Here is a 25688-nt window from a genome sequence, read left to right on the forward strand (position 1 = left end):
AACTAGGTTGGCTCAATTTGAATCAAACCACCTTGTTTTAAATTCCCTGCGACACCCAACTTCCTTGCACCCATTTGAATTCACGAGAAGAAACTTCTCATGAAATTTTTCTCATGCAAAACCCTTCCCCATGCCCTCATTTGTGCGCCATATGGATGGATAAAATAATTAGTTAGCCATTCAAATTCAAAGCATGTTTGAATTTGAATGGATAACTTATCACTTGCCCTTTCATCCTTATCCATTTTGTGCGCCACATTACTTACACGAGAAAAGGTTTCTCATGAAACATTTTCCACGCACAAAGAGCCACGCCCCTTCTCTTCTCACACCCAAAAGGATAGGGATAAGTTGGTTTTCGTTTGAATTCAAATTTGATTTGAATTCAAATGTGTAACCTCTTGTCTTTATCCTCTCACGCGGATAAGACACGTTCGACGTTGTTTTAAAAAGAGGAGAAAGGTGGGACGTGCGTAAGAAATTTTAGAAGAGAAACTTTGGGGCGTGAGGAAGGCTTCTGCACAAGGTGAAGGTCCAAAACCTTCCGAGAGAAAAAGAAAGAAAAGTGAGAAAATTGGGCGCAGGGTTTTTGGTGTGTACCCTAGGGTTTCTACCTAGGGTTCGGGAAGTGAGATTGGTGTGCCACGAGTGTCGTGAGTCCACCAAATTTCAGGAAGAGATCCATCAGCCTCTCAAGTAACTGTGCAGATGATCTGGAGCATCCGAGAAGTCGGCACACATCGATCGAAGGAGTTCGATCAACATCTGCCATCAAAAGGGTGAAATCACGAACTAGCATTCGTGAGGAGCTGATCAGACGGGAGCTTCATGTGGGCGATCCACAGAGGTCAGACATTTATGTAGCTACGATGTGATGATCAGAGCCCCCCGACGGTGATCAGATTGCGGTGATCGACTACCCGCAAAAGGTGATGTATTCTGAACACAGTACTGTAAAACGTTTACTGATTCAAATTTGAATTTCAAATTTAAATGCATGCTGTTGTATCATATTTAGATCCTAGTGTAGGGTTAATTAGTATTAATTAATAATATTAATTAATAATTTCACTGTAAAATAATAATTTTAAAAAAATTTTAAAATTACCATTTTGTCCCTGCACTAAATTTTCGCTTCAGATCTGTGTTCCATAAATTGAGGGATCTACCCCAACATAACAGCAGCTGAGTGAAGTAAACCCTAAGCTCCTAAAACCACATCTATTGCTTATCAAATACTTTGTCTGATTTCCAAGACATAGAGCATAGGCTATAGGTGGCCAAACTGAAGAGATAATGAAACCAGACCATTTGTAGAGATCTAAATACATGATCTGCTGAAGCCATAGATAGGTTAATAAAAAAATGCATAACTGTTGGTGCGTGTTATCTGACCTCATCACCGTTTAGACACATGGCAGTAGATTATTATATGAGTAAAATGCACTTTCAGATTACATCGGTGTGTTATCGATCTGTCTCTTTAGTATTCCTTGTTAGTTGGCTTAATCCAGAACTGCTAGTAGGCAGACGCTCATCTCGATTTATTGTCAATTTGCGATACCTTATCTTGATTCTCGATCGATATGATTATTAACACTAAAGGCATGATACCCAGTTTAGACAATCACCGATATCAGTTGTTCCATATCGATACGTTACCGACGTGCTACCAAAGGTGCAAATAGTTATCCGACAGCTATCATCCAACTCAACATTAACTATCTTCTAGCTATATTCTAGTTTATCACCATGTGGACAACTGTCCCACGATCTCTACACAAGTGGCTATTCTGTTATAATAAACTAATGGACTAACAGATCTCTAACGGCGTAATAAATTTTTTTTAAGGCCTAAGCAAGCTCCCTCTATATAAAGGGGGACAGGATACTCTCCGAAAGATAAGTCAGAACTGATAGAGATAAAACTCTGCTAAATTTTTTACTAAAAAAAATCATAGTTTTCTCCACTTATTTTTACTATCAAACCCCTACTTTCTATTTTCTACTTCTCCATTTTCACTATCTATTCTCAAGACCTCAATTATTAGATGTATGTCCTAGAAGTCAATCTTGGCTGATGCATATAATATTTCTAGGACATAATTTCATACTTAACAGACAGTTACATTTCCATTCATGTTGTACACCTTCAAACGCCATCCTTCAGCAAAGGACTGGTGGTACTTCTCCCCCCAGTTCGGTAAGAAGGGGTTGCTGAAGGGCGCCCCTTCTTCGATTCACAACTGGAAGGAAAAATTTCTCTTCATTTACTGTCCGACCCTGGAACTGGGCCTGCCCCCTTGGGGGTCTCTGAGGGATTCCGTCCGCCGGGCTCCCAGCCTGGGAGAGGACGACCTTCAGGCCGCCCAGAAGCTCCTGAGCTACCCCGCTCCTTCCCTTCCAAACCTACTGAGGGAGCAGCTTCTTTTCAACATCGGCCTGAGCCCTCAGGATCCAGCAAGTATATATCCTTTCTTTTCTTGTCTTCTTCTTCCCTCTCTTTCTTCCTCTCTCTTTTTCCTCTTTTCTCTTTCTTTTCTTTTTCTTCTTCTCTTTCTTCTCTCTTTTTTTTTTTTCTGGACTGATCGGTGCCGCTTTTTCCTTCTTCTTTTCTTTTCCTTTTCTCTTTTTTTTTTTTTTTTTTTTTTTTTTTAGCAATAGACGCCGACGCCACACGGATGCTCGCCAAGGCTATGAGAGCCCAGAAAAGGAAGGGCGCGACGACCTCTGGCTCGGCGAAGAGGGCCAGGGTGGAGGAGACGAGCTTGGCTGCGCCCGTCCAGGCGACCCCGGCAATCGACATTCCTTCGGACGCCGAGCCAGCGGCCCCCCGGGCTCCCCCAATGAGTCCGTCGATCGGGGTTCTCATTCCGGAGGTCCGCCCCGCGGAGGTGCCCGTCGCGGGGAGGAGGAGAAAATCGGTGGCCCATAGGTCGAGCAGCCACCGAGCCACCGCAGACGAGTCCATCTGCTCCGAGGGGGGATCGGAGAACCCCTTCAACGACAAGGCTCTGATCCGTCGGCTGCTCGATGGTTGCATTCTGTCCGATGTCGTGGAGAGGATCGACCGTGCCGATCCCGAGCAGCGGGCCTGGGACACCTTGGGGTCCTTTCTTGAGGTAAGCGGATTTTTACTGGCACAGTTGCTCGGTCTTCGTTGTGATTCTCTATCTGTCCTTGCAGATCGGGCACCAGCTCTTCGCCTATGTCGAGGCGTCGGGCCGCATGAGAAGGGATCTTCTGCGGGCGGAGGAGCGCTGTCAAGATGAGGTTGCTCGTCTCCAAGCGAAGACGGCCGAGGTGGCCGCCCTCCGGGAGGCCCTGGAGAGGGAGAGACAAGACCGGGAAGAGGAAAGACGAGCCCGGGAGGAGGAGAGGCGAAGCCTGGAGGAGTTGGCGAGGAGGGCGGAGGTCGAGGTCGCCCATCTGGCCGAGCAAACTCCGGTTCTGGTCTCGGAGGCCAGGACCCTTGCGGTGGAGGAGTTCAAGGCCTCCGCGGAGATGAGGGAGCTAAACGTCCAATTCGGCCTGGAGGCGTTTACCAAGGGGTTCGAGCTCTGCCGAGAGAGGGTGGCCAGTAGATACCCCGACCTTGATCTCGGCTTTTTGGAGGAATCTGACGATGAGGCCGCCCCTTCGTCCGCTGCTACCGCAGTTGCACCCCCCGCGCCGAGCTCTCCACCCCCCGCCCCCGAGGTCTGAGACCTCCGATCTTGTATCTTTCTTTCGTCGTCATATTTTCTTTCCGCTTGTCTTCAAAATTAATCAATAAAGTCGAATTTCTTATTGTGGATGGTCTTTCCTTCCCCCTGCTCCTTCTTTTCTGCCTTTCTTCTCGTAATGAGCTTGGTCTTTGACGTTTGCGTCTTCCGATGGCAGCATCCCGCCGAAGCACTCCCCTTACCCCTGGGGGTTCCGCTGAAGTCAACTATCCAACGGCTCAAAAAGGAGGTCCTCCACCTGACGAAGAAGTTGAAAAAGTCGGAGGACGAGCTCCGCACGTCGAAAAAATGCTATTCTGAGGCCGCCGCTGAGGCCGCCCACTTCAGGAGTCTCCAAGTGAAGGCAATCATGGACTACAGCCGGAGGAAGGCGAACTTCGCAAAGGAGCTCGAGGAATGCACGAAGAGCGCCAGCGACCGAACTTGGGCTCAAGAAGCCAGGATCAGCGCCCTTAAGGTGGAGCTGTCAGTTGCGAAGAGGAGGGTCGGCCAACTGGAAGGGAACTCATCCCGGCCCACAGCGCAGGATGAGCAGATATGGTCACAAAAAGTTTCTGACCTTCAGAAGCAGCTTCAAGATGCTGAGATGAGCCATGATGTGCAGCGTGCCAGCTGGCACCGGCAGGTAGAAGAGTATAAAGGGAGATTCCGTCAAGCGGCGGACGAGGTCGTTCGTCTCCAGAGGCAGCTGGTTACTAGGGTGCAGCTTACTAACGCCCAAGATACCGAAGAGATCCATGCCCTGAGAGGCACCGTCGAGGGGATTTCTGTCTCCCTTGGGGAGAAGACAGCCGAGCTGCAACAAGTAAAAATTCAACTGGGGCTTGAGCGGAAGGCCGTCGCGGACGCAGAGGCGGAGTCCGAAGTTTTGCAGAAGTGGCGTCGGGAAGCGGAGGCTGAGAGCCGGCGACTTCGTCAGGCGCTCCAGGATACGCTGCAAAAGAAGGAAGAACTAGAGGAAACGGTGGAGAGCCTGAGGCAGTCCTGGTTGGGGGATGGAGGTGATCACCCTAGGTTAGAGGGAGCAGGACCTCCTTAGAGTTCTTTTGTAGTCACCCCCTTTTTTTTTTTTTGTCGTTTTGTCCCTCTTTCTCTGGCCGTCCTGGTCCTGTAGTACATATATCGGAAATGAGGAAAAGCTCTTTGTGTTACCTTGTCCGTGCGTAGCACCGATATTGTCGTTCGTTGACCCTCTCTCGTCGTTTGGCCTATTTGGCTTAGGGGTCGTCGTGGGAAGGGGCTCTTCCCTTTCTTCTGATCTCGTCATGTGGCCAAGCCTCGCCACCGTTTTTGACCCTTGCTGGCGAAGCAGCGGATGGAGCCCGGCTTTCTCCGGAGCCCGGGCGAAATCTTTCTTGGCGGCGGAACCCGGCTCCCGTAGGAGTCCGGGTGAAGCTTACCTTGGCGGCGGAACGCTGCTTCGCCCGGCTTTCTCCGGAGCCCGGGCGAAATCTTTCTTGGCGGCGGAACCCGGCTCCCGTAGGAGTCCGGGTGAAGCTTACCTTGGCGGCGGAACCCGGCTCCCGTAGGAGTCCGGGTGAAGCTTTTCTTGGCGGCGGAATCCGGCTCCCGTAGGAGTCCGGGTGAAGCTTTCCTAGGCGGCGGAACCCAGCTCCCGTAGGAGTCCAGGTGAAGCTTTCCTGAGCGGCGGAACCCGGCTCCCGCAGGAGTCCGGGTGAACTCTCCTTTAGCGTAGAGACCCGGCTCCCGTAGGAGTCCGGGTGAACTCTTCTTCGGCGGCGGAACCCGGCTCCTGTAGGAGCTCGGGTGAAGCTTATCTTGGCGGCGGAGCCCGGCTCCCGTAGGAGCCCGGGTGGAGCCTTCCTTGTCGTAGGAACCCGGCTCCCGTAGGAGTCCGGGTGAAGTCTTTCTTTGTCGTGGAAACCCGGCTCCCGTTGGAGCCCAGACCTTCCACATTGCTCATGTCAGGACGAGGTTCTCCTCCTGTTCCTGTCAGGGCCGTGGGGGCACGTTAGGGCGTTGTAAGGCCTCTCCCCCCATCCGGTCTAAAGGAACCGGGCCTTCGACTTTGCTCAAGTTAGGGCGAGGTTCTCCTCCTGTCCCTAACAGGGCTGTGGGGGCACATCAGGACGTTGTAAGGCCTCTCCCCCCATCCGGTCTAAAGGAACCGGGCCTTCGACTTTGCTCAAGTTAGGGCGAGGTTCTCCTCCTGTCCCTAACAGGGCTGTGGGGGCACATTAGGGCGTTGTAAGGCCTCTCCCCCCATCCGGTCTAAAGGAACCGGGCCTTCGACTTTGCTCAAGTTAGGGCGAGGTTCTCCTCCTGTCCCTAACAGGGCTGTGGGGGCACATTAGGGTGTTGTAAGGCCTCTCCCCCCATCCGATCTAAAAGAACCGGGCCTTTGACTTTGCTCATGCCAGGACGAGGTTCTCCTCCTGTTCCCGACATGGCCGTTGTTTTTGGAGGGGTCATATCCAGTCATAATACATCCGCGTTAAGTAGGAGGAGCGCGTTAGCTAGAAAGAAAAGTAGATTCAAAACGAAATAGTAAGCAATACATTTACAGTTCTCCCGCTCCCCCTTGAGGCCCTCCGGCGATGGAGTCAATGGTCCCGATAGGAGGCCGGTCCCCGGGCTGCTCCTCCCTTTTCTACGGTTCGGGCGGCGGGAGGGCTCTTGGTCGGTCTCCTCTATCCTCAGGCCGGCGGCGGATGAATCTGTCGAGCCGACCTCGCCGGATGAGCTCTTCGATCTCGTCCTGGAGCTGGATGCATTCTTCGGTGTCGTGGCCGTCGTCGCGGTGGTAGAGGCAGAACTTGTTGGGGTTGCGCTTCCCGGGGTGCGTGCGCATCCTCTCCGGCCTAGAAAGCAGCTCCCTGACCTCCATCAGCACCTGGGCCTTCGAGGCATTGAGGGGGGCGTAGTTGCGGAACTTCCCTGACGGAGAACCCCGGTGAAACCTGTTGTCCGGGCTCCTCTGCCTGCGTGCCCGGGGGGGAGTATGGGCGCGCTTATGCCCAGGAGGGGATCGGGAGCGAGGCCGGGCTTCCTTTGGCCTCTTCTCAACTGCGAGCTTACCAGAATTTCCCGCCTGGCGCTCCCTCGCAGTCTCTTCATCCTTCATTTTGAAGGCCTCTTCCGTTCGGGCGTATCCTTCAGCCCGAGCCAGCAGATCAGCGAAATCTCTGGGGTACTTCTTCTCCAGGGAGTATAAGAGATCATTCTTCTGAAGGCCACCTTTCAGAGCGGCCATGGCAACCGACTGGTCCAAGTTCCGGACCTCCAACGCCGCGATGTTGAAGCGGTTGATGTAGGCCCGTATGGACTCCCCTTCCCTCTGCTTGATGTTGATGAGGGACTCCGAACCTTTTCGGGGACGTCGGCCGCTGACGAAATGGGCCACGATTGGTGGCTCATTTGATCAAAGGAGAATATGGTACCCGGCTTCAGAGCCGAGTACCAGTTTCTTGCTGCTCCCTTCAAGGTAGACGGAAAAGCCCGGCACAAGATGGCGTCAGGAGCACCGTGGAGCAGCATCATCGTTCGAAAGGCCTCCAGATGATCGATCGGGTCCGACGTCCCGTCGTAGCTTTCGAACTGAGGAAGCTTGAAATTCGGCGGGATCGGTTCCTGCATAATCATTTGGGAGAAGGGAGGGTCAGTGCAGATATCCTCACCGTAAGCAGGAGGCGCATGGCGGAGTTCTTCGATCCGCCGGTTCATCTCCTGGAGCCTCCGATCCAGGAAATCCTCTCGACTTCGAGTCTCGAGGGTCCTTTGGCAGAACGGGGGCAGGGATCTCCCAGGGGTGGAGTCATGGTCCGATTGAGGGCTCTCTACCCTCGGATTCGTCTTCCCGGGAAGGACGGGGCGGCTGGCCCAGGTGGCCCGCCCCACCGTCGGGTTCTGGCATTCCGGAGATGCCCCTTCCGGATGCGCCGACGCCTGCGGCTGCTGCTGCTACTGCATTGCCTGTACGGCCTCGACGAGGCCTTTGACCTGCTGTGCCAGCAAGTCGAACTGCTCCGCGCCGACCACCGTCGCCGGAGGAGGAGGAGGAGCTGGCTGAGAAACGGGAGGGGAGGCCGGAGCCTGAGACCTGGCCGCGGAGGCCGTGGACCGCCGGGTGGACGCCCTGCGCGGAGGCATCGGGTGTCGATCTCGCGGGGGAGGATTAGGAGTAGATGACGGAGAGATGGCCGGAGGCGGCTCCGTTGAGCGCTCCTTCAAGAACAAGGGTGCTGCGAAGACATAGGGACCCTTCCTCTAGCGCCAATCCTGTTGGTGCAAAAATTCGCCTGCGCCGGAGTAGCTGGAGTTGAGGAAGCCGCGGTCGCCGCCGGGACCTGCAAGGGAAGTCTAAACCGGAGGTGGGGTTGCTCCGGCAAGACCCTCCGACGCTCAAGTCAGTTCTCTGCCTCAACAAGAATGGAGTGCTCGAACGGAGAGTTTAGCAGAGTTTTGGGATAAGGCAAAAGAGCTTAAAGAATGACGTATCTGAGTCCCCCTTTTATAGGCGGGGGAGGCAACGGACTGATGGCGACGTTTGTAACCGCCTGGTAGTGGGCCGCCCATGGTCAGGGGAATTGATTTCGAAATATAATGGAGCAGATACATGGGCATCACCTCGACTCGCCACGTGGAATCTGTTATGAGGGGTGGAGCAGCGTCCGTCGTCAGGAGAATCGCATGGTATCCGTCGCAGGAGGTGGAGCAGGTTCGTGGCTGTCACTGTGGCCTGCCAGGGGATAGTGGAGCTGCGCGGAGTCCGCCACAGGAAGTGGAGCAGGGCGGCTATGGCTACTGCGGCTTGTCAGGGAATGATGGTACCGTGCGGAATCCGCTACAGGAAGTGGAGCAGGGTCGTGGCCATTTCGGGGGCCTGTCAGGAGGCGTGGATCTGTCGATTGGAGCTCGGTAACGGCCGGAGCCCGATTTCTGTAGGAGTCCTGGCGGAGCAGCAGTTGATACCGAGAGCGGAGCCCGGCTCCCATGGGAGTCCGGGCGGAGCTGCGCTGATGTCGACAGTGGAGCTCGGCTCCCGTAGGAGTCCGGGCGGAGCTGCACTGCAAACAAAGTTAAGGGTGAAATCCAGCTCTGATAGGAGTCTGGATTGAGCTTACCAGCCGTTGATACTGAGAGCGGAGCCCGGCTCCCGTGGGAGTCCGGGCGGGGCTGCGCTGATGTCGACAGTGGAGCTCGGCTCCCGTAGGAGTCCGGGCGGAGCTGCACTTGCTGATGGCGGTGGAGCCCGGCTCCCGTGGGAGTCCGGGCGGAGCTGCACTTGCTGATGGCGGTGGAGCCCGACTCCCGTGGGAGTCCGGGCGGAGCTGCGCTTGCTGATGGCGGTGGAGCCCGGCTCCCGTAGGAGTCCGGGCGGAGCTGCACTTGCTGATGGCGGTGGAGCCCGGCTCCCGTAGGAGTCTGGGCGGAGCTGCACTGCAAACAAAGTTAAGGGTGAAATCCAGCTCTGATAGGAGTCCGGATTGAGCTTACCAGCCGTTGATACTGAGAGCGGAGCCCGGCTCCCGTGGGAGTCCGGGCGGGGCTGTGCTGATGTCGACAGTGGAGCTCGGCTCCCGTAGGAGTCCGGGCGGAGCTGCACTTGCTGATGGCGGTGGAGCCCGGCTCCCGTGGGAGTCCGGGCGGAGCTGCGCTTGCTGATGGCGGTGGGGCCCGGCTCCCGTAGGAGTCCGGGCGGAGCTGCACTTGTTGATGGCGGTGGAGCCCGGCTCCCGTAGGAGTCTGGGCGGAGCTGCACTGCAAACAAAGTTAAGGGTGAAATCCAGCTCTGATAGGAGTTCGGATTGAGCTTACCAGCCGTTGATACTGAGAGCGGAGCCCGGCTCCCGTGGGAGTCCGAGCGGGGCTGCGTTGATGTCGACAGTGGAGCTCGGCTCCCGTAGGAGTCCGGGCGGAGCTGCACTTGCTGATGGCGGTGGAGCCCGGCTCCCGTAGGAGTCCGAGCGGAGCTGCACTTGCTGATGGCGGTGGGGCCCGGCTCCCGTAGGAGTCTGGACGGAGCTGCACTGCAAACAAAGTTAAGGGTGAAATCCAGCTCTGATAGGAGTCCGGATTGAGCTTACCAGCCGTTGATACTGAGAGCGGAGCCCGGCTCCCGTGGGAGTCCGGGCGGGGCTGCGCTGATGTCGACAGTGGAGCTCGGCTCCCGTAGGAGTCCGGGCGGAGCTGCACTTGCTGATGGCGGTGGAGCCCGGCTCCCGTGGGAGTCCGGGCGGAGCTGCGCTTGCTGATGGCGGTGGGGCCCGGCTCCCGTAGGAGTCCGAGCGGAGCTGCACTTGCTGATGGCGGTGGAGCCCGGCTCCCGTAGGAGTCTGGGCGGAGCTGCACTGCAAACAAAGTTAAGGGTGAAATCCAGCTCTGATAGGAGTCCGGATTGAGCTTACCAGCCGTTGATACTGAGAGCGGAGCCCGGCTCCCGTGGGAGTCCGGGCGGGGCTGCGCTGATGTCGACAGTGGAGCTCGGCTCCCGTAGGAGTCCGGGCGGAGCTGCACTTGCTGATGGCGGTGGAGCCCGGCTCCCGTGGGAGTCCGGGCGGAGCTGCGCTTGCTGATGGCGGTGGAGCCCGGCTCCCGTAAAAATCCAGGCGGAGCTGCACTTGCTGATGGCGGTGGAGCCCGGCTCCCGTAGGAGTCCAGGCGGAGCTGCACTTGCTGATGGCGGTTCTGCCGTGGGTTCCGGCGTGGGTTCCGGCTGTGGGTATTTTATACCCAACAGGTAATTAAGGGATCTTAAAAAGTTCAGAGGTACATACCTAGAGAGCCTAAAGAAATAAGGACATACCTTGAGAAGGCATGTCAAAATTGTTCAAAATAGTTCTTATGGTTTTCTCTTCTTCTAGTTGAGTATTAGACTCTAGTACTTTTTATGTACTTCATTGTAGGGTCTAAGAGAAGATAGAGGGTTGAGGAAAGGTGAACTAACCCTTCGAGTCGGCAATAGGACAAGAGTTGCTGCTATGGCCATGGACACCTATCATTTGCGACTATTGTTTGGATTTAATTCTTAGAGACAGTCTATCATTTGCATAGTGATACATCTATGAACTTATTTGAGCAAACAGTGAGTGCCATTGGATCTGAAAGATCCAAAGTTGAGATAAACCTGAAGTATATGTGGCCCCTTAGGCTAGGACATATAGAAGAAGAAATGATTTATAGATTGGAGAAACATGAGCTTTTAGGCTCATTGACTATTAAGTCATATCTAGTTTGTATATCATCTCTTTGAGAAAAAATGATCAAACTACTCTTATGAGATAAGGCAAAAAGGATCATTGAGATACTTATCCTGATATACATTTGATGCGTGTGGCCCATTTGATGTAACAGTCAAGGGAGCTTATCTCTACTTCATTATCTTTACCAGTGATCAGTCATGGTACGGATATATATATATGAGATACAAATCTGAAATCTTTGAAAAGTTTAAAGAATTTAAATGTGAAGTAGAGAAGTAAATCAAAAATTTTTTAAAGGTACTTCGATCACATTGAGGATGCAATACCAAAGTAAAAAATTTTTCGACTATCTTATAAAAATGACATATTTTCATAGTAGACCCCTCCTAATAAACTTCAACTCAATGAGGTATTTAAGAGGAGGAATGAGACTGTATGAGATATGATCCGATTCATGATGAACTTCACTGATTTATTTTTTTTTTAAAAAAAATATTTTATTTTTAAAATTTACTTATTGAATAGAATTTTTTCTAAATCCATTTCTACTACATCATATTTAATATGGCATGATAAGAAATTAGGTCATAATCATCTCAAGATTTGAGGATGTCTAGCCCTTGTCAAGGATAACAGGAGGACATGTTAGAGGCTAGACCCATAGAGCTCATTTTAAAGAATATTTTAAAAGAGTTTGAGATATTACTTTTTCTTCCTAAAGGATCATAATGTGATTGTGATCTGTCATGCTACCTCCTTGAAAAATGATTTATCTAAGATGAAGTAATGGGAGGAAAGTTTAGCTCAAAGAGAGAGTCTCTGAAGAATGTGTCACAGGACCTATAGAACCTATTCATGAAGAGCCAGTACATATAGTACCTCCTCTACCTCATAGGATCTTCCATCCTTCTGAAAGTACTTAGGTATGCTTAATAGAGGACGTAGAGAAAATTTTTTTTCATAAGAGATAGGGAATATAGAGATGATCCTACAATGAGGTGATGTGGGACATCGACTTTGAGAAAAAGATGTGAAATAGATTTTCTAATTAGATATCTTGGAAAGATATTTGTATAGAGTAGCCTATGGATTTCACTTCTCATGATAGAGAACATAAAATCTACAAGAATCTTGAAGTTGCAACATTCATTTTAATGTTGTGATCAAATTGTTTGATCAAAAATAAGAAAAAAATATGTATTTACATGAAGGTCAGTGGGAGTGCTGTCACATTTCTGAAATACACGTGGATGACATCCTCCTGATTGAGAGTGTTTCATACTAACATCGGTTAAAATATGGTTGTATATAGAATTCTCCATGAAAGATCTAGAGAAAGCATCCTATATTCTAAGAATATAAAGGTCTATAGAGATAGATCTAAGTGGATGCTTGAATTTTTACAGCAAAGTACAGAGAGTAGATGCTGAAAGGATTCAGCATAGAAATCTCTGAGAGGGGTCTGCTATCCTCTTGGACATAGAAGTATGCCATGCTATGTACTCAAACTAATATAGTCGTTACTGTGAATGTCACGAGCAGACATCAGTTAAATCTAGGCTAGAAGCGCTGGATTGCTGTGAAAACAGTCTTAAATATTTGAAAAGGACTAAAGATTTATTTATGATCTTTAAAGAAGGATCAAAGCTAGGAGTGGGAGAATACACGGATGTTGATGATAGAATATCTATATTAGGGTGTATTCTTGTGCTATGTTAGTTTGATATGTTGGAAGGGTTCCAAGCAACCGATCAATAGAAGCTGAGTAAGCTTAGATGTGTAGGATGCATTCTGATTCTAATGTTAGTTGCAGACCTGATGTCATACCATCAGATGCCATGACACTAGACTATAAAGACAATGGCATTATAGCCCTTGATAAGGAGTCAAGATTTTATCAAAAATTTATGCATATAGAGCAGCAGTATATGCGACTACCTCAAGTAAAAATATATAGAGGTGCGAGAGTAGACTCCACATGAGATGTGGTAGACCCACTATTAAGTCACTTAGCTGGCCGAAGATTATAGCCTATCTTGAGAAGATGGAGCTTGACATATGACAGATTAATTTTAGTGTAAGTAAAAAATTATTAGATGTATGCTCTATAAGTCAATCTTGACTGACGCATATAATATTCATAAGATATGATTTTGTACTCAACAGACAGTTATATTTTCATTCATGTTGTATATGTATCCATGAATCGTCTAAGAAATTAACAAGATAATGACACATATTTTCAACGAGTTAAAAATTTGAGGTATGTGTCATTGATGGTTAATTTTTAAATTATTGCTGGTCATAAAATCATCACGAGGATGGTGATTGATCCAGATAGATCGATACATGAATCATTTTTTTCGGACAGATGAGTCTCGAGTTTGTGGTGTAGCGACACTAGAGTGAAAGTGCAGGTGGTTGTTAGAGAATAACTAACAGTGAGCATGATCAATACGAGAAGTTATATGGATGTCTGCTTATTTGTTAGTGACTTCCTCGATGTTGTAGTTGTATAACTGATTCTTTGACCTACGGTGTTACAGCTGCTCGCAGTGAGGCTATTGGAGTTTGACTACACATAAATATTGATTCAATGAGTCCTTATAGTATATGTTAGCGACAGTTGATCCACTGAAGGAGTAGAGTGCATTCTAGATGGAATCTATCAATCCTAGCAGAAGGGAGTAGTCGTATAGGATTTGAGCGGCTGAGTCCTTAAAGTATATGGCCATAGCAGTGTGATTGATGGAAAAGAGTATTCATGAGAATCACAGATGGACTTAAGCTAATTGAATCTATTATATGACCAATGTTGATGTTTGACATTTTATCCATGATCTGTCATCTAGTCAGGACTCACGATAGAGGGACTGTATTACACGTTAATTATACCTAGAGGTTCATCACTTTTTATTTTACTGGGTTACTACTACATACTGCTAAGTATCATCGATAGATTGTGAGACTCACGAGCATCATCTTGATGATCGATAATTTTTGATGGATAGAGTGGAATGGTTCCAACCCATTGAAAAAGTTTCAATGATATTGTGATAGGGATCACAATATATCTTACTACCAGTCAAAATAGAACCTATGGAGTCACACACAAAAGCAACTTTCGACTGATCAGATAGTTAAGTTATGATTATAAATCGCAATAAGATTTAATTATCAATATGATTGATGATTAATCAAATGTAAAAGTTGTAATTAAATAATCCACTAAAAGTTAGTGAGTTATAGGAGAATTAATTAGCAATTAGATTACTAATTGACTCAATTGGATTAAGCAATGGGACTTGGATCAAGTCTAATTGAATTAGATTCAATTTGACTTGCCTAGGATTTGATTTGATCAAGCCAAATTGGATTATAAGGTAACCCAATTGTATGGAAGAATAATTCTTAATTTGATTAGGATTTAGGTACAATCTAATTTCTAATTAGATTAGGTTTTAATCTAAATAGATTGGGCTCCTAATCAAATTAAGATTTTAATCTATTTGGGTCAAATCAATTTCTAATCAGATTAGGATTGATTTGGTTTAAATAAGCTACCTAAAGAAGAGTCCTAATGGTTTAGGATTCCTTCCCTTGCGTCACATTATAGAAGCCCCACGCCCCACTTTGTTTTGTGCCAATTTTTCTCCACATCCTAGAGAAAGAAACAATGTGAAAGCAGTTCATGCTAATGCTGTCTCACCATGGAATATGGGGGCGCAAAAAAAGATAAGGAGGCGGCATAATTCTTGAGTCCAAGGTAACATGGACTCTCAACCAAAAATCCTAACTAATCCTATTTAAACAAGGGATAAGAGGGGTGGTGAAAAAGCTGATAGAGATCAGATTTTTGGGATGCTGAACCAAGGGGCGTGCGTGAGAAAAGTTGGAGAAGAGAGGGCATGGCATCAAGGCGTAGGCATGAGATTTGTTGGCCCTAATCCTTTCTTTCTTACCAATGACCAAAGGTTGGTTGTTAGGGTCTTCTCTCTCCCTCTTTTATCCAAGTTTTGGACAGATTTTTTTCTTTTATTTGTCCAAGAGTTGGACATATTTTTTTAGATCTCTAGCATAGAGATTTTGTATATGGATTTTAGGAAGAAAAAGAAAAAAATATTCTTCTCATGATCTTTAGCTAGAGATCTCTATCCTCCTAGTTTCTTCTTTTTCTCTAAGATGGTCTTGAGAGAAGAAAAATTATCTTCAATCGTCAAAATACGATCTCTACAAGAGAGCTAGCATCTCGATAAAATCAAGAAGCTTCTGATCAGATCGAGGTCTCGTGTGAATATCCTAGAGGTTTGACACTTGTACAGCTCAAAGAATCTTCAAAAAATATCCTCGATCATCGATTCGTGGTGTAGATCGACCTATGCTAAGGTATGAAGATTAGATCTTCTCTATTTATTCTTTTATATTTGATTTTTATATTTGAATCTTATCTCACATATGTAGATCCTATTACATGATTTTAAGATTTGATCTTGTATATGCTTAGATTAAATTAAATTTAATCTGAATTTTTAATTTTTTCTATATACTTATTTTTGAAAATTTTTGGCATGCATGAAACTATGAAATTCTAACACCAGCTAACTTAAGCATCGGAGGGTCCTAATCCATAGGATATCTCCTGATTTTAGAACTTTTTTTGCGAGTTTGCTCGTAGTCTACACCGACTTGACCCTCAGCTCTCCAGCTCGATTCGATACTGACCTCGCCAACTTCCTTCCAGAGCCTTACAGCAACAGATGCATAACCTTCTGCCAAACTATTTCATAACCTTGAGGAGATAATAAGTACTGTGTGATAATGCATAGGTGAAAGCAGAATAATATGCATGAAAGGTCCTAATAAGCATGCCACAAGATCTACACACAGCATAAACGAAATCAAAGTTCCATAAGAGCTAATGTAGCAGCTTGCTTGCAACATCTTTGATCAACATAAGAATTACATGAATTAGGAAAATATAGTAGCTATTAATAGTAACCAGTAGTACATCCAGAAATGAATGACAATCTAGTATAGGATCCATCATCTACTCCAAGGATAGTGCACACTTCTACAATCGCCAAAAAAATATTAAACAAATGAGCAGACAATTTATCACTGTAATTAAAAATAAAAGTTAAGGCTGCTTCGATATGTATGAAATCAGCAATTTGGTTGGTCTCATGATAAGCATGAGACATCATAAATAATATTTCCTAGCTAGTCTTTTTTAGTAAGGTTCTGAGTTGTCACAAATGGTATCGAAGCCGATCTAGTTCATAGTCTATGTGGACTAGGAGATACTGCAGCACGGATTTATTGGAGCTAACCACGGGCTGATTGTGGTATTTATAAATAGATACATAGATTTGGATCCTTAGCCTAGTGAGAATGTCAGGATATAAATGGGGAGAGTATATAAAAACTTGTGTAGGCATATATTTAGTCCCACATCAGTTATTCGCTGGAAAAATCTTGGATCTTTATACAGATCAAGGAACCCAAATAATATCTTCCAACTAGCTTTTTTGAGTGAAGTTCTGGGTTGTTACAAAGGTTGCAAACTTTTACATATGGGTTAAGATAGAGGTTAAGCCAATTTAAAGGTTTAGTATGTGAAAACTTATGCAGACATATATTTAATCCCACATCGTTTATTCTTTGAAAAATTTTTGAATATTTATATAAAGCTAAGGAATCCAAATAATACCTTCCGACTAGCCTTCTTAGATGAGGTACTGAACTGTGATGAATGGTTACAAAGCCGATCCAGCCTATAGCCCATACATAATGGGGGATATTGTAGCATATGTTCTTTGGGGGTAACCATAAGTCGATCATGGTGTTTAATTATGAATGAATACATAGATTTGAACCTTTAGTTTGATAAGGATGTCTTGACTTAAATGTGGAGAAGTATGTGAGGACCTATGCGGGTGTTATTTAGTTCTACATCTTGGTTATTTGCTGGAAAGATTTTGGATATTTATAAAAAATCAAGAAATCCAAATAATTCCTTCTAGCTAGCTTTTTGGATGAAATATTGGGTTGTTATAGTAGCAAAGGAACACTGAACAATCTTTCGAATCCTCAACCATTGATTGATAAATGTCATGACTGAGATATGCTTCTTTTGTAATTCCTCTACTATGCATAAGCTTTAGATGACAACCTATCCCATAGCAATCTCCACCAAAAGGTTTTCACCCTCTTGGGGACACATCATTTTCAAATGCAACTAAAATTATTTGGAACATTAGCTAGCATATTAAGCTTAATCAATATATCTTCAATAGTAATCTGATGAAGCATATTAGGACCCCAGTAGAGCTAATCAGACCAATTTTCTTGGGCAAGGGGAATGCTATAAATCTAGTTCATCATCTCAGCAGGAAACATAGATATCAACAAATTTCAATTCCAAGAATGATCCGATCCCATAAGTTCTTGCACTTGAATGTCTAAGTTGCACTCAACAACATTTAGAGGGGTACCCCACATCGATAGACAAATAGTGGATACCCATGGATCTTTGAGAACATTTATATGGGAAACCATCCCGATGGTTCATATAAAATGGGGTTGCATCAAATAGCCACACTCATTGATTTTCTTCCAAATGTGGGAATACCTTCGTGGCTTTTGGTTGTTATGCCAATTGCCCATATAATGATATTTAGCATGCACAAGTTTGGGCCATAGGATTTGGGGTCAAGAATAACTTTGACAACAAGACACTATATAAATTGGACAATGGCTGTCCTTCCTACAAAAAAAGAACCTTCTCCTTTCAATTCCTAATTCTAGCCATCATCTTTTTGAACAAAGTTGAAATCCGAAGAGGACACTTACATCGAGTCAAATCAGATAGCCTTCCACTTCCAATTTCCAATCAGCCATCACCTTTTCCAATATAAAGTTGAAATCCAAGAAGATCAATTGCATACCCGATAAAAGAGCTCCGAGATACTTGCCCCATCGTTCTAACGTATGAAAAAGCCCTTGGATTTGAGATTTAATTGCACTCAAAAGTTGATGATATGTTTTAGTTAGTTACAGTGGATAAATCCTCTTCAAGCAGAACTATCAATAGCTAGTCTACTTGGAGAGCTTGAGCAAGACCTTCACAAGGCCTAGATCTCATGGGTAACCATGGGTAGCATCCAAACCTACGTAATCACCTAAAATATTTGAGGTTAATCAATATTTATATAAAATTAGCCATGTTAATGTGATGCATAATCCTATCCTTAACGCAAAAGACTGGATGAATTATATTAAATAAGGAACAATTGTTGTTCTAGAAATTAACCTTCTGTACTAGGTGCAATCTCCTATGCTAAGTTTATGATATGAACTAGTATGGGAGGTGCTAAGTTACTTTGCTGGCAAAGTTTTCTAATTTTATGACATGAATTATCGAAGTCTTAGATTCAAATCCTATCTTCACCAAAGTTTAGAAGCCCATTGGATAATCAGGGGAAGGCAACCTTTTTTTTTTTTTTTTTGGTGCACCGTCCATTGACTAATGTCCTTTTATTAAAAAAATAATATAAAAAGTCCTAAATTTTGGTTCTTATACATAAATTTTTTCATCTATTTTTTTTATAAAACTACATGCATTTCGAATGTCCACACCTTCTCAAGCTATTATTGTTATCCCACCGGAACACCGGGCCTAAAAAGTTGACAATGTCCTATCTTAAACTTTAATAATTGTGTTATACCAAAAAAAAAAACTTTAATAATTGCAAAGTGCATACATGACATGTTGAATAGGCCATTTTTTTCTTTTCATTATTTTAAGAAATTGAATAGCCTATGTCTAAAGAGAGAGAATGGCAATTAAGAAGGTTTAGAAATTTATTAAAAAGCTACACATTATGGCAATTATTTCAAAGCTATATGAATTCAATATGTATAAGTCCTAACTATATGGAGAAAAGTTTTGTTTAATCATGGATGGCTTAAGTATTCAACATGGACGCATAATTGGTGATGTTGCCCTGTTCATACCACTATTTTCAAAATAAAATAAAAATCTATATGGACTTGTTAGAACAACATTATTCTACCTATATCTTTCTCTATAATTTTTGGCCTTCGGTGGGGTCCCTGTACATCCTGTTCTTGTAGCTCTTCATATTCGTTGTGGACCACAATCTCCTTTTTTTAATATTATTTTTAAAGCTTGGGATTGGTTGCTCTCGTTATGCAACCAATCCCCTATACATTCTTACTCTAAAAATAATTATAGGGTGGCTCATCCTCCCTTTTCATCAAAAAAAAAAAAAAAAACATTATTCCACCTTATAGAGGACGCTTGGAATTTAGAGTTAAGCACTATCAAAGAGAGCTTAAGATCGGCTCTTCAGGAAGGATTCAAAATTCCATTGTTGTACTCAAATCCATGGTTTAATACGAAACACATTAATTCTAATAAAACGTCTCATGTAGCCTGCTAGTTTACAATTCATCTTCGAGATTGCTTGAATCTGCAGCCATTTGTTTTCCATAGCTCATGTTCAATGTATTCTCCATTAAAGTCAACATTACCGCAGACTAGTTGGAAAGGTGGGGAAAGATCAAGAAAATCATTACCAGTGGATGTATAATTACTCATAAGATTGTAAATTATTCATATGCTGCTACTGAAATTTTTGACAAAAGATTCAACAATCGGTTCATATTTACCATAGCTCCGCAAAATTAAATGAGAACTATACTAGAGTCAACACTAAACATAGTATAACACACACGCACACGTACGTACGCTGGTTTATAAAGGTTGTATGTATAATATTCTGCACGTAATCCACGACCGAGGCACAAAGTAAACCAAGCTTAGTCAATGGTTGCTGCGCTAGATTCAGAACAACATCTTCTTGTCAAAAGAAAAATTTATCTGGGCACACTTGGTGGTCAAAGTTATGAAGTATCATCCTACATGGTCCGCGTAATGGACAATTTGGCAAGTTTGATTTTAATATAGCTTAAAGTCCTGGAATTTTAGGCCTTGCCATATTTTTTTACTACAATATATTTCTAATCATAATCCCTAAGACTATTGATGCTTTGAACCTAGCCCTACAGACTCACTTGAAACTCTTAATACTGATAGAATATCAAAAGTTTGATGAGCTAAATCTCTTCATTCGGATTTTGTTGTTGCGTGAAAAAATAACGCAAGGTAGAGGTCCTTATCTCTCACTTCTCTTTGAGCACCGCACTCATAAAAGGCTGATGGTACCTAAGATAGTTAGGTCTCTATGCATCTCTTAACAGGAATATCATATATATGAACTCAAGGGTCATGGCTGAACTCACTATCATTTGTCCCAATATTGATTGGTGAAACGTGATGCACGTACCTTGTGAATTCGCCTATTTATGCCTATAATGCGTGGCACCTAACAATGGAGCAGGCAAGAAGCAACGAATTCCTTCCAGAGGGTTGGAACACTCGTGGATTAGATTGTCTCCTGGGGGATTCTACTCAAACAATTTAGATTGTTCCTACGTGCCTAACAGTACGGCATAGTCTGTGTCCATCAGATTTCCGTGTCTTATCACTCCTTTAGGTGATGTGCAGCTAGTAGTAGTGATTGTGATGGCAATAAGGGAAGGAAGAAAAAAAAAAAGATGTTCTAGTACTAGTTGTTTTTGTTGGAATTCTCATTAGATAGATTTTTAGTGATTATAAACTTATTTTTATTATTTTATTATATCATACGGACAAGTTGTTGTCTGAATGTATGTTTAAAGAGTTCGTTATTAATTTACGATCATATGATTATTTTGGACAAAATTGTCTTAGTTATGTGATGTAGTGTCTAGGTCTGATTTGATTAATGGACTTATTAATATTATTAACTAGACTAAGTATTTTCTCTACTCTTATATCTATCTATCTGTAGAGAAATTTTAAGACATCAAGATCTTTATATTCTTATGGGATACCTATTTTAGTGAGGTGACATGCATCAAAAAGAAAAATAGCTAGAGAGAAAGATCTATTTCACTCTTATTTTTTCTTCTTCCACAAGGATCCAACTGCAGTAATCATCAATGGTTGCTCAGGGCTCTTATGATAAGCTTCAATTTTTTTTTAATGATTTTTATGTTCTAATTTTGATAGAGTGTTTATAAAAAATATATATTTAGTATCAGAGCCAATTTTAAATCCCGAGGCCTATGGGCTATGGACATGCAGCAAATCACGTCTGTGTATCATATTTAATTTAGGTCATCTTGTAAGGTACTGGAAGAAGTGTACTTCGCGGTGCAAGTAAGGAAAAAAAAAAAAAAAAAATTCACTAGCCTCAGCTGCCGTCAAAAGCATTTTGAGATGCACAATGGCAATCTGGAGCATGTACTTGAATACAACTAGCACATATTCTGGGGCCTTGAGACAGTTTGTAGTTTGGCCATGCAAAGGAAACTTATTGATCTTTAACGGCAAGCAATACTGGTAGAATAGTGTCGCTTTTGTTCTTCTCCATGGTCATGTCCCTTGCATTTCCCATGATCGGTGACATAAATGTATCAATTGCCCTGTTGGACCTCTTAGAACCATAAGGGGACTATAATTGGACCGTTAATTGGCTAGAAAGTTTTAAAGTACATTTTTTGAATAATTTTTCACAACATTGATACCTTGAAATTGGTATTAGTTTTAATAGGTGTTTGTAACAAAAAAATGACAAAAGTGTTACCACAAACTTGGATAGTGGTAATTAAATAATAACATTATAAATGCATGTGCAACATTCTTTTTTGAAACTAATAGTCTAAAAGGTAAATGAATATAATATTAAATATGTTTGTGTGTGCGCGCACAAGCATAATTTGTTCTCAGAACAAAGTTTCAAATAGGTGCTTGGTCATATATTTGGGAAGTGCTGCAAACTTTATTGATAGAAAAATTGGATAAAGGATTTTCTCTGACTAATGCAACAACCTACTTTCTTAACAGCATCATATTGTTTAACAATTGGATAAGTAGATGTTCTTTATCTCTCAGGGCATATTTGATTGAGAAGGAGTTGGACTCTTGGAATAATAACTCCCATTCCATTATTTGATTAGAAAGAGTTTTAATTCCATTCTGATTCTTATGAAGAACGAAAATGTTCTCTCTTTTCAAATCCAATCCTAATTTCAGTCATAAGCTAAATATATTAGAGAATATGTCTATCTTGATTCCCATTTTAATCTATTCTAATTTCGATTCCAATTTTTTTTTTTTTTTGAAATGAGATAATATGGATAATATCCAATTGCTAGGTATGGCAACATGTAGATACTTCGCGGTATAAAGTCAGAATCAATCTGTTTCTTGTGGGGGGAGATCTATAATTTTGTTCGAGTCGCCTGCGACACGTCCCAATGGGTGGGGATGACAGCAGCGTGTATGGCCGGAGGGAGACCAAGGGACCACCGTCATCAAAATAGACGGCACACGCTCAAACACCCCATCCGCCCACACCCAAATCAACGGCCAGATGTTCCCCTCTCCTCCCACCGCGTTGAACGTCCCAAAAGCGTGCTATATAATGAGAAGAAACCAAAAAAAAACAAAAAAAAGAACCACACCAGGAAAATCGCCCCCAAGGACGGCGCTCACAAACGAACGAATAGAATACTTTCAAGCCCAATTCTCCCACCCAAAAGCACACAACGCCGCGCGTCACAAACCCGTTGGCATCTTATAAGAACTATATCAATCCACTCGTGCCATCTGGCATGGAATCCTTTTAGTACCATGATTGAGCTCTGTAGTACATCAATTTACCAAAAGAAAATTCTACCCTATTTCCCGCGGAGTTATAAGTCAGCCAGCATTAGATCACCAACAGCGTATCCCCTTGGACCCACCACTCTCTCTTCCTCACTCTCTCTCTCTAGGATTTCTCCAATCTCTTTCTCTCTCTTTCAAAACGCAGCGGCAGGTGACGGAACCAAACCGACCACTTGCTAAACATGCTTCACAATACAAAATATCAGTTTCAACGAAGTCTTCTGAACCGTGTTTATAAATAGCAACCCACTCCCTACCTTCTCCTCGTCGCTCCCAACCTCTCTCATCAGTTCTCCAAGCACTGCCCCCTTCCTTCCATCGCCTCCATCTCTCGATGGCATCCACCATTTCGATACCGAATCCACCTCTCACCTCGCACAAAATTCGCACTCGCCGGCGTCCCATCTCCGCCTCGGTCGCCTCCACGTCCACCGTCGCAGCCCGGCCACTGACATCGACCGCCGCTCCCTCCTCCATCGCACTTAAAACCACCGCCGCCACGGTGGGTGCCAAGACCCCTCTCGCTTGCATGTGGAGGGAAATCCAGGGCGCCGAAGACTGGGACGACCTCGTCCAGCCGCTGCACCCCCTCCTCCGCGAGGAGATCGTGCGGTACGGCGAGTCCGTCGCCGCGTGCTACAAGGTGTTCGACCTCGACCCCAGCTCCAAGCGCTACCTCAACTGCAAGTACGGCAAGAACAGCATGCTACGAGAGATCGGCATGGCCAGCTCGGGTTACGAGGTCACCAAGTACATCTACGCCACCCCGGACATCAGCATCCCCACCCAGACCGGCACCTGCTGCAGCCGGTGGATCGGGTACGTCTCCGTCTCCGGCGACGAGGAGGCTCGGAGGCTCGGACGGAGGGACATCCTGGTGTCCTTCCGTGGGACGGTGACCAACACCGAGTGGATCGCCAACTTCATGAGCTCCCTCACCCCCGCGAGACTCGACCCCCATGACCCCCGCCCCGACGTCAAGGTCGAATCCGGCTTCCTCAGCCTCTACACATCGGATGACAGCAGTTGCAAGTTCAGCAGTGGGAGTTGCAGACAACAGCTACTATCCGAGGTTTCTCGGATCGTTAACAAGTATAAAGATGAGGAGCTGAGCATTACTTTGGCCGGACACAGCATGGGAAGCTCTTTAGCACTTCTACTTGGCTACGACCTCGCCGAGCTTGGATTAAATAGGAATGGATCCAATCGAGAGGTGCCCATCACGGTGTACTCGTTCGGTGGTCCACGGGTGGGCAATTCGGGCTTCAAGGAGAGGTGCGAAGAGCTCGGAGTGAAGGTATTGAGAGTGGTTAATGTCAACGATCCCGTCACGAAGCTGCCCGGGGTTTTTCTCAATGAGAATTGCCGGGTCTTGGCGGGGAGATTCGAGCTGCCGTGGAGCTGCTCGTGCTATGCTCATGTCGGAGTAGAGCTGGCTCTCGACTTCTTTAAGATGAGGAATCCTGCATGCGTTCATGACTTGGATGCTTACATCGGGCTATTGAAGGGCCCGAAGATGGCACAGGTTAAGAAGGATGGGGAGAATCTTCTCAACAAGGCAAAGAAATTTCTAAGCTCACAAAATCTCACCGTGTGGCAGTGGCAAGATGCCGCAAGGCATGTTGGTGATTTGGTGCAATCGCTGGGAATATGAAGCCTGACAAATTAAAACCAAGGCTTCGTGGCAGATGATCCACTGATCGATCCTTGTATATTTTGACATACAGAAAACCCATTCTTTTTTTGGTAGATAAAAAGAAAACCCATTCTTTGATATTGTTACATTCTAAAGGAATTTTTTGTAACCTTTAGATTGAAGAGAATATATAACAATTAATTCTTTTGTTCATTTATCTTATTAATTAAAAACTTTGTCAGTTTAGAAAATTGGGTGAAAGCAGTTCATAGTGTATGAGTTGCATTAATTAAAAACTTCGCATGCATGCGCAGGATTCTCGGTACTGTAATTAAGTACCACAACAGCTTATTAAACTTTGTCCATCACTACCAGCTTTGGCAATTAAACATCTCTGCAAGAGAACTAGATTTAGAGCAAATTATAGAAACTGGGATTCTTGTTCATGCTTTCACTCTATTCTGACTGCAAGAAAAGGAGATACAACTTCATTGTGCCTTACCTTGCTTACTTTCAACTCGCACTGTGCGGTGGTTGCTTATGCGTTGAAGAATAAAAAAGCAGCTCACTGTGGAAATATCCAACATTAATTCTTAGTCTATGTTTTCATACCATCAGTGTTCCATTTCCGATATTCAATATTATTGTTGAACTTCAGCACCCTCGGTCATGACATTTGGTCAAGAATATACCGTGTTTAGTTTTCTTGTGATTATAATGGGAAGTTGGTTTTTAGACCTTTGTTCCCATTCAGAACTTAAATGTCAGCAAGAAAACTATTTCTAACACAAGACCTCAAGTAATTACACTTCATGAAATGAATGTGAATTTTGCTCAAACTCCAAAAAAAAAAAAAAAAGGAAAAGATTTTTCTTGATTATTGTCATAAAGTTTCAGTTGAATGTGTTGAAGTTTATAGCATAATTGCATGTAATTCTCCCATTTAGTGAAGTGTCAACTTTATATATGTAGTTCAAGCAATAAATATATAAGAAAAGTAGTAACTTGGCATGGAACAGAATATGTGATTGATATAGGAAATGTAGGTGCTTTTTTGATATAGTATGAAAACTTTGTTAATGCAAATTAATTAGTTATAGCATGGTGATGTGGCCTAAAATAAACCTATATATATATATATATATATATATATATATATATATATATATATTATATATATATATTATATATATATATATATATATATATATATATATATATATATATATATATATATATATCATAGACCGACATGTGGCATAGCAGGAACAAATTTCAGTGGCATTTTTATTTCCAAGCTGATCTAGATATGGAAAATCTAGAGGTACTCTTCTACTCAAATTCATACTCTGAAGAATCCAATC

The 25688-nt window shown here is 44.4% G+C and overlaps 1 protein-coding gene across 1 annotated transcript; it reads left to right on the top strand.

Moving 5' to 3' along the window:
• Nucleotides 1–22962: 22962 nt before the first annotated feature.
• Nucleotides 22963–24572, top strand: LOC105038712 (phospholipase A1-Ialpha2, chloroplastic). Its single transcript, XM_010914582.4, has one exon. It carries the CDS (start codon nucleotides 23023–23025, stop codon nucleotides 24340–24342), a length of 1320 nt encoding a protein of 439 aa, XP_010912884.1. The 5' UTR covers nucleotides 22963–23022; the 3' UTR covers nucleotides 24343–24572.
• Nucleotides 24573–25688: the final 1116 nt, after the last annotated feature.

The sequence above is a fragment of the Elaeis guineensis genome, chromosome 1, assembly GCF_000442705.2.
Source record: "Elaeis guineensis isolate ETL-2024a chromosome 1, EG11, whole genome shotgun sequence".
In the NCBI taxonomy this organism is placed as follows: Eukaryota; Viridiplantae; Streptophyta; class Magnoliopsida; order Arecales; family Arecaceae; genus Elaeis; species Elaeis guineensis.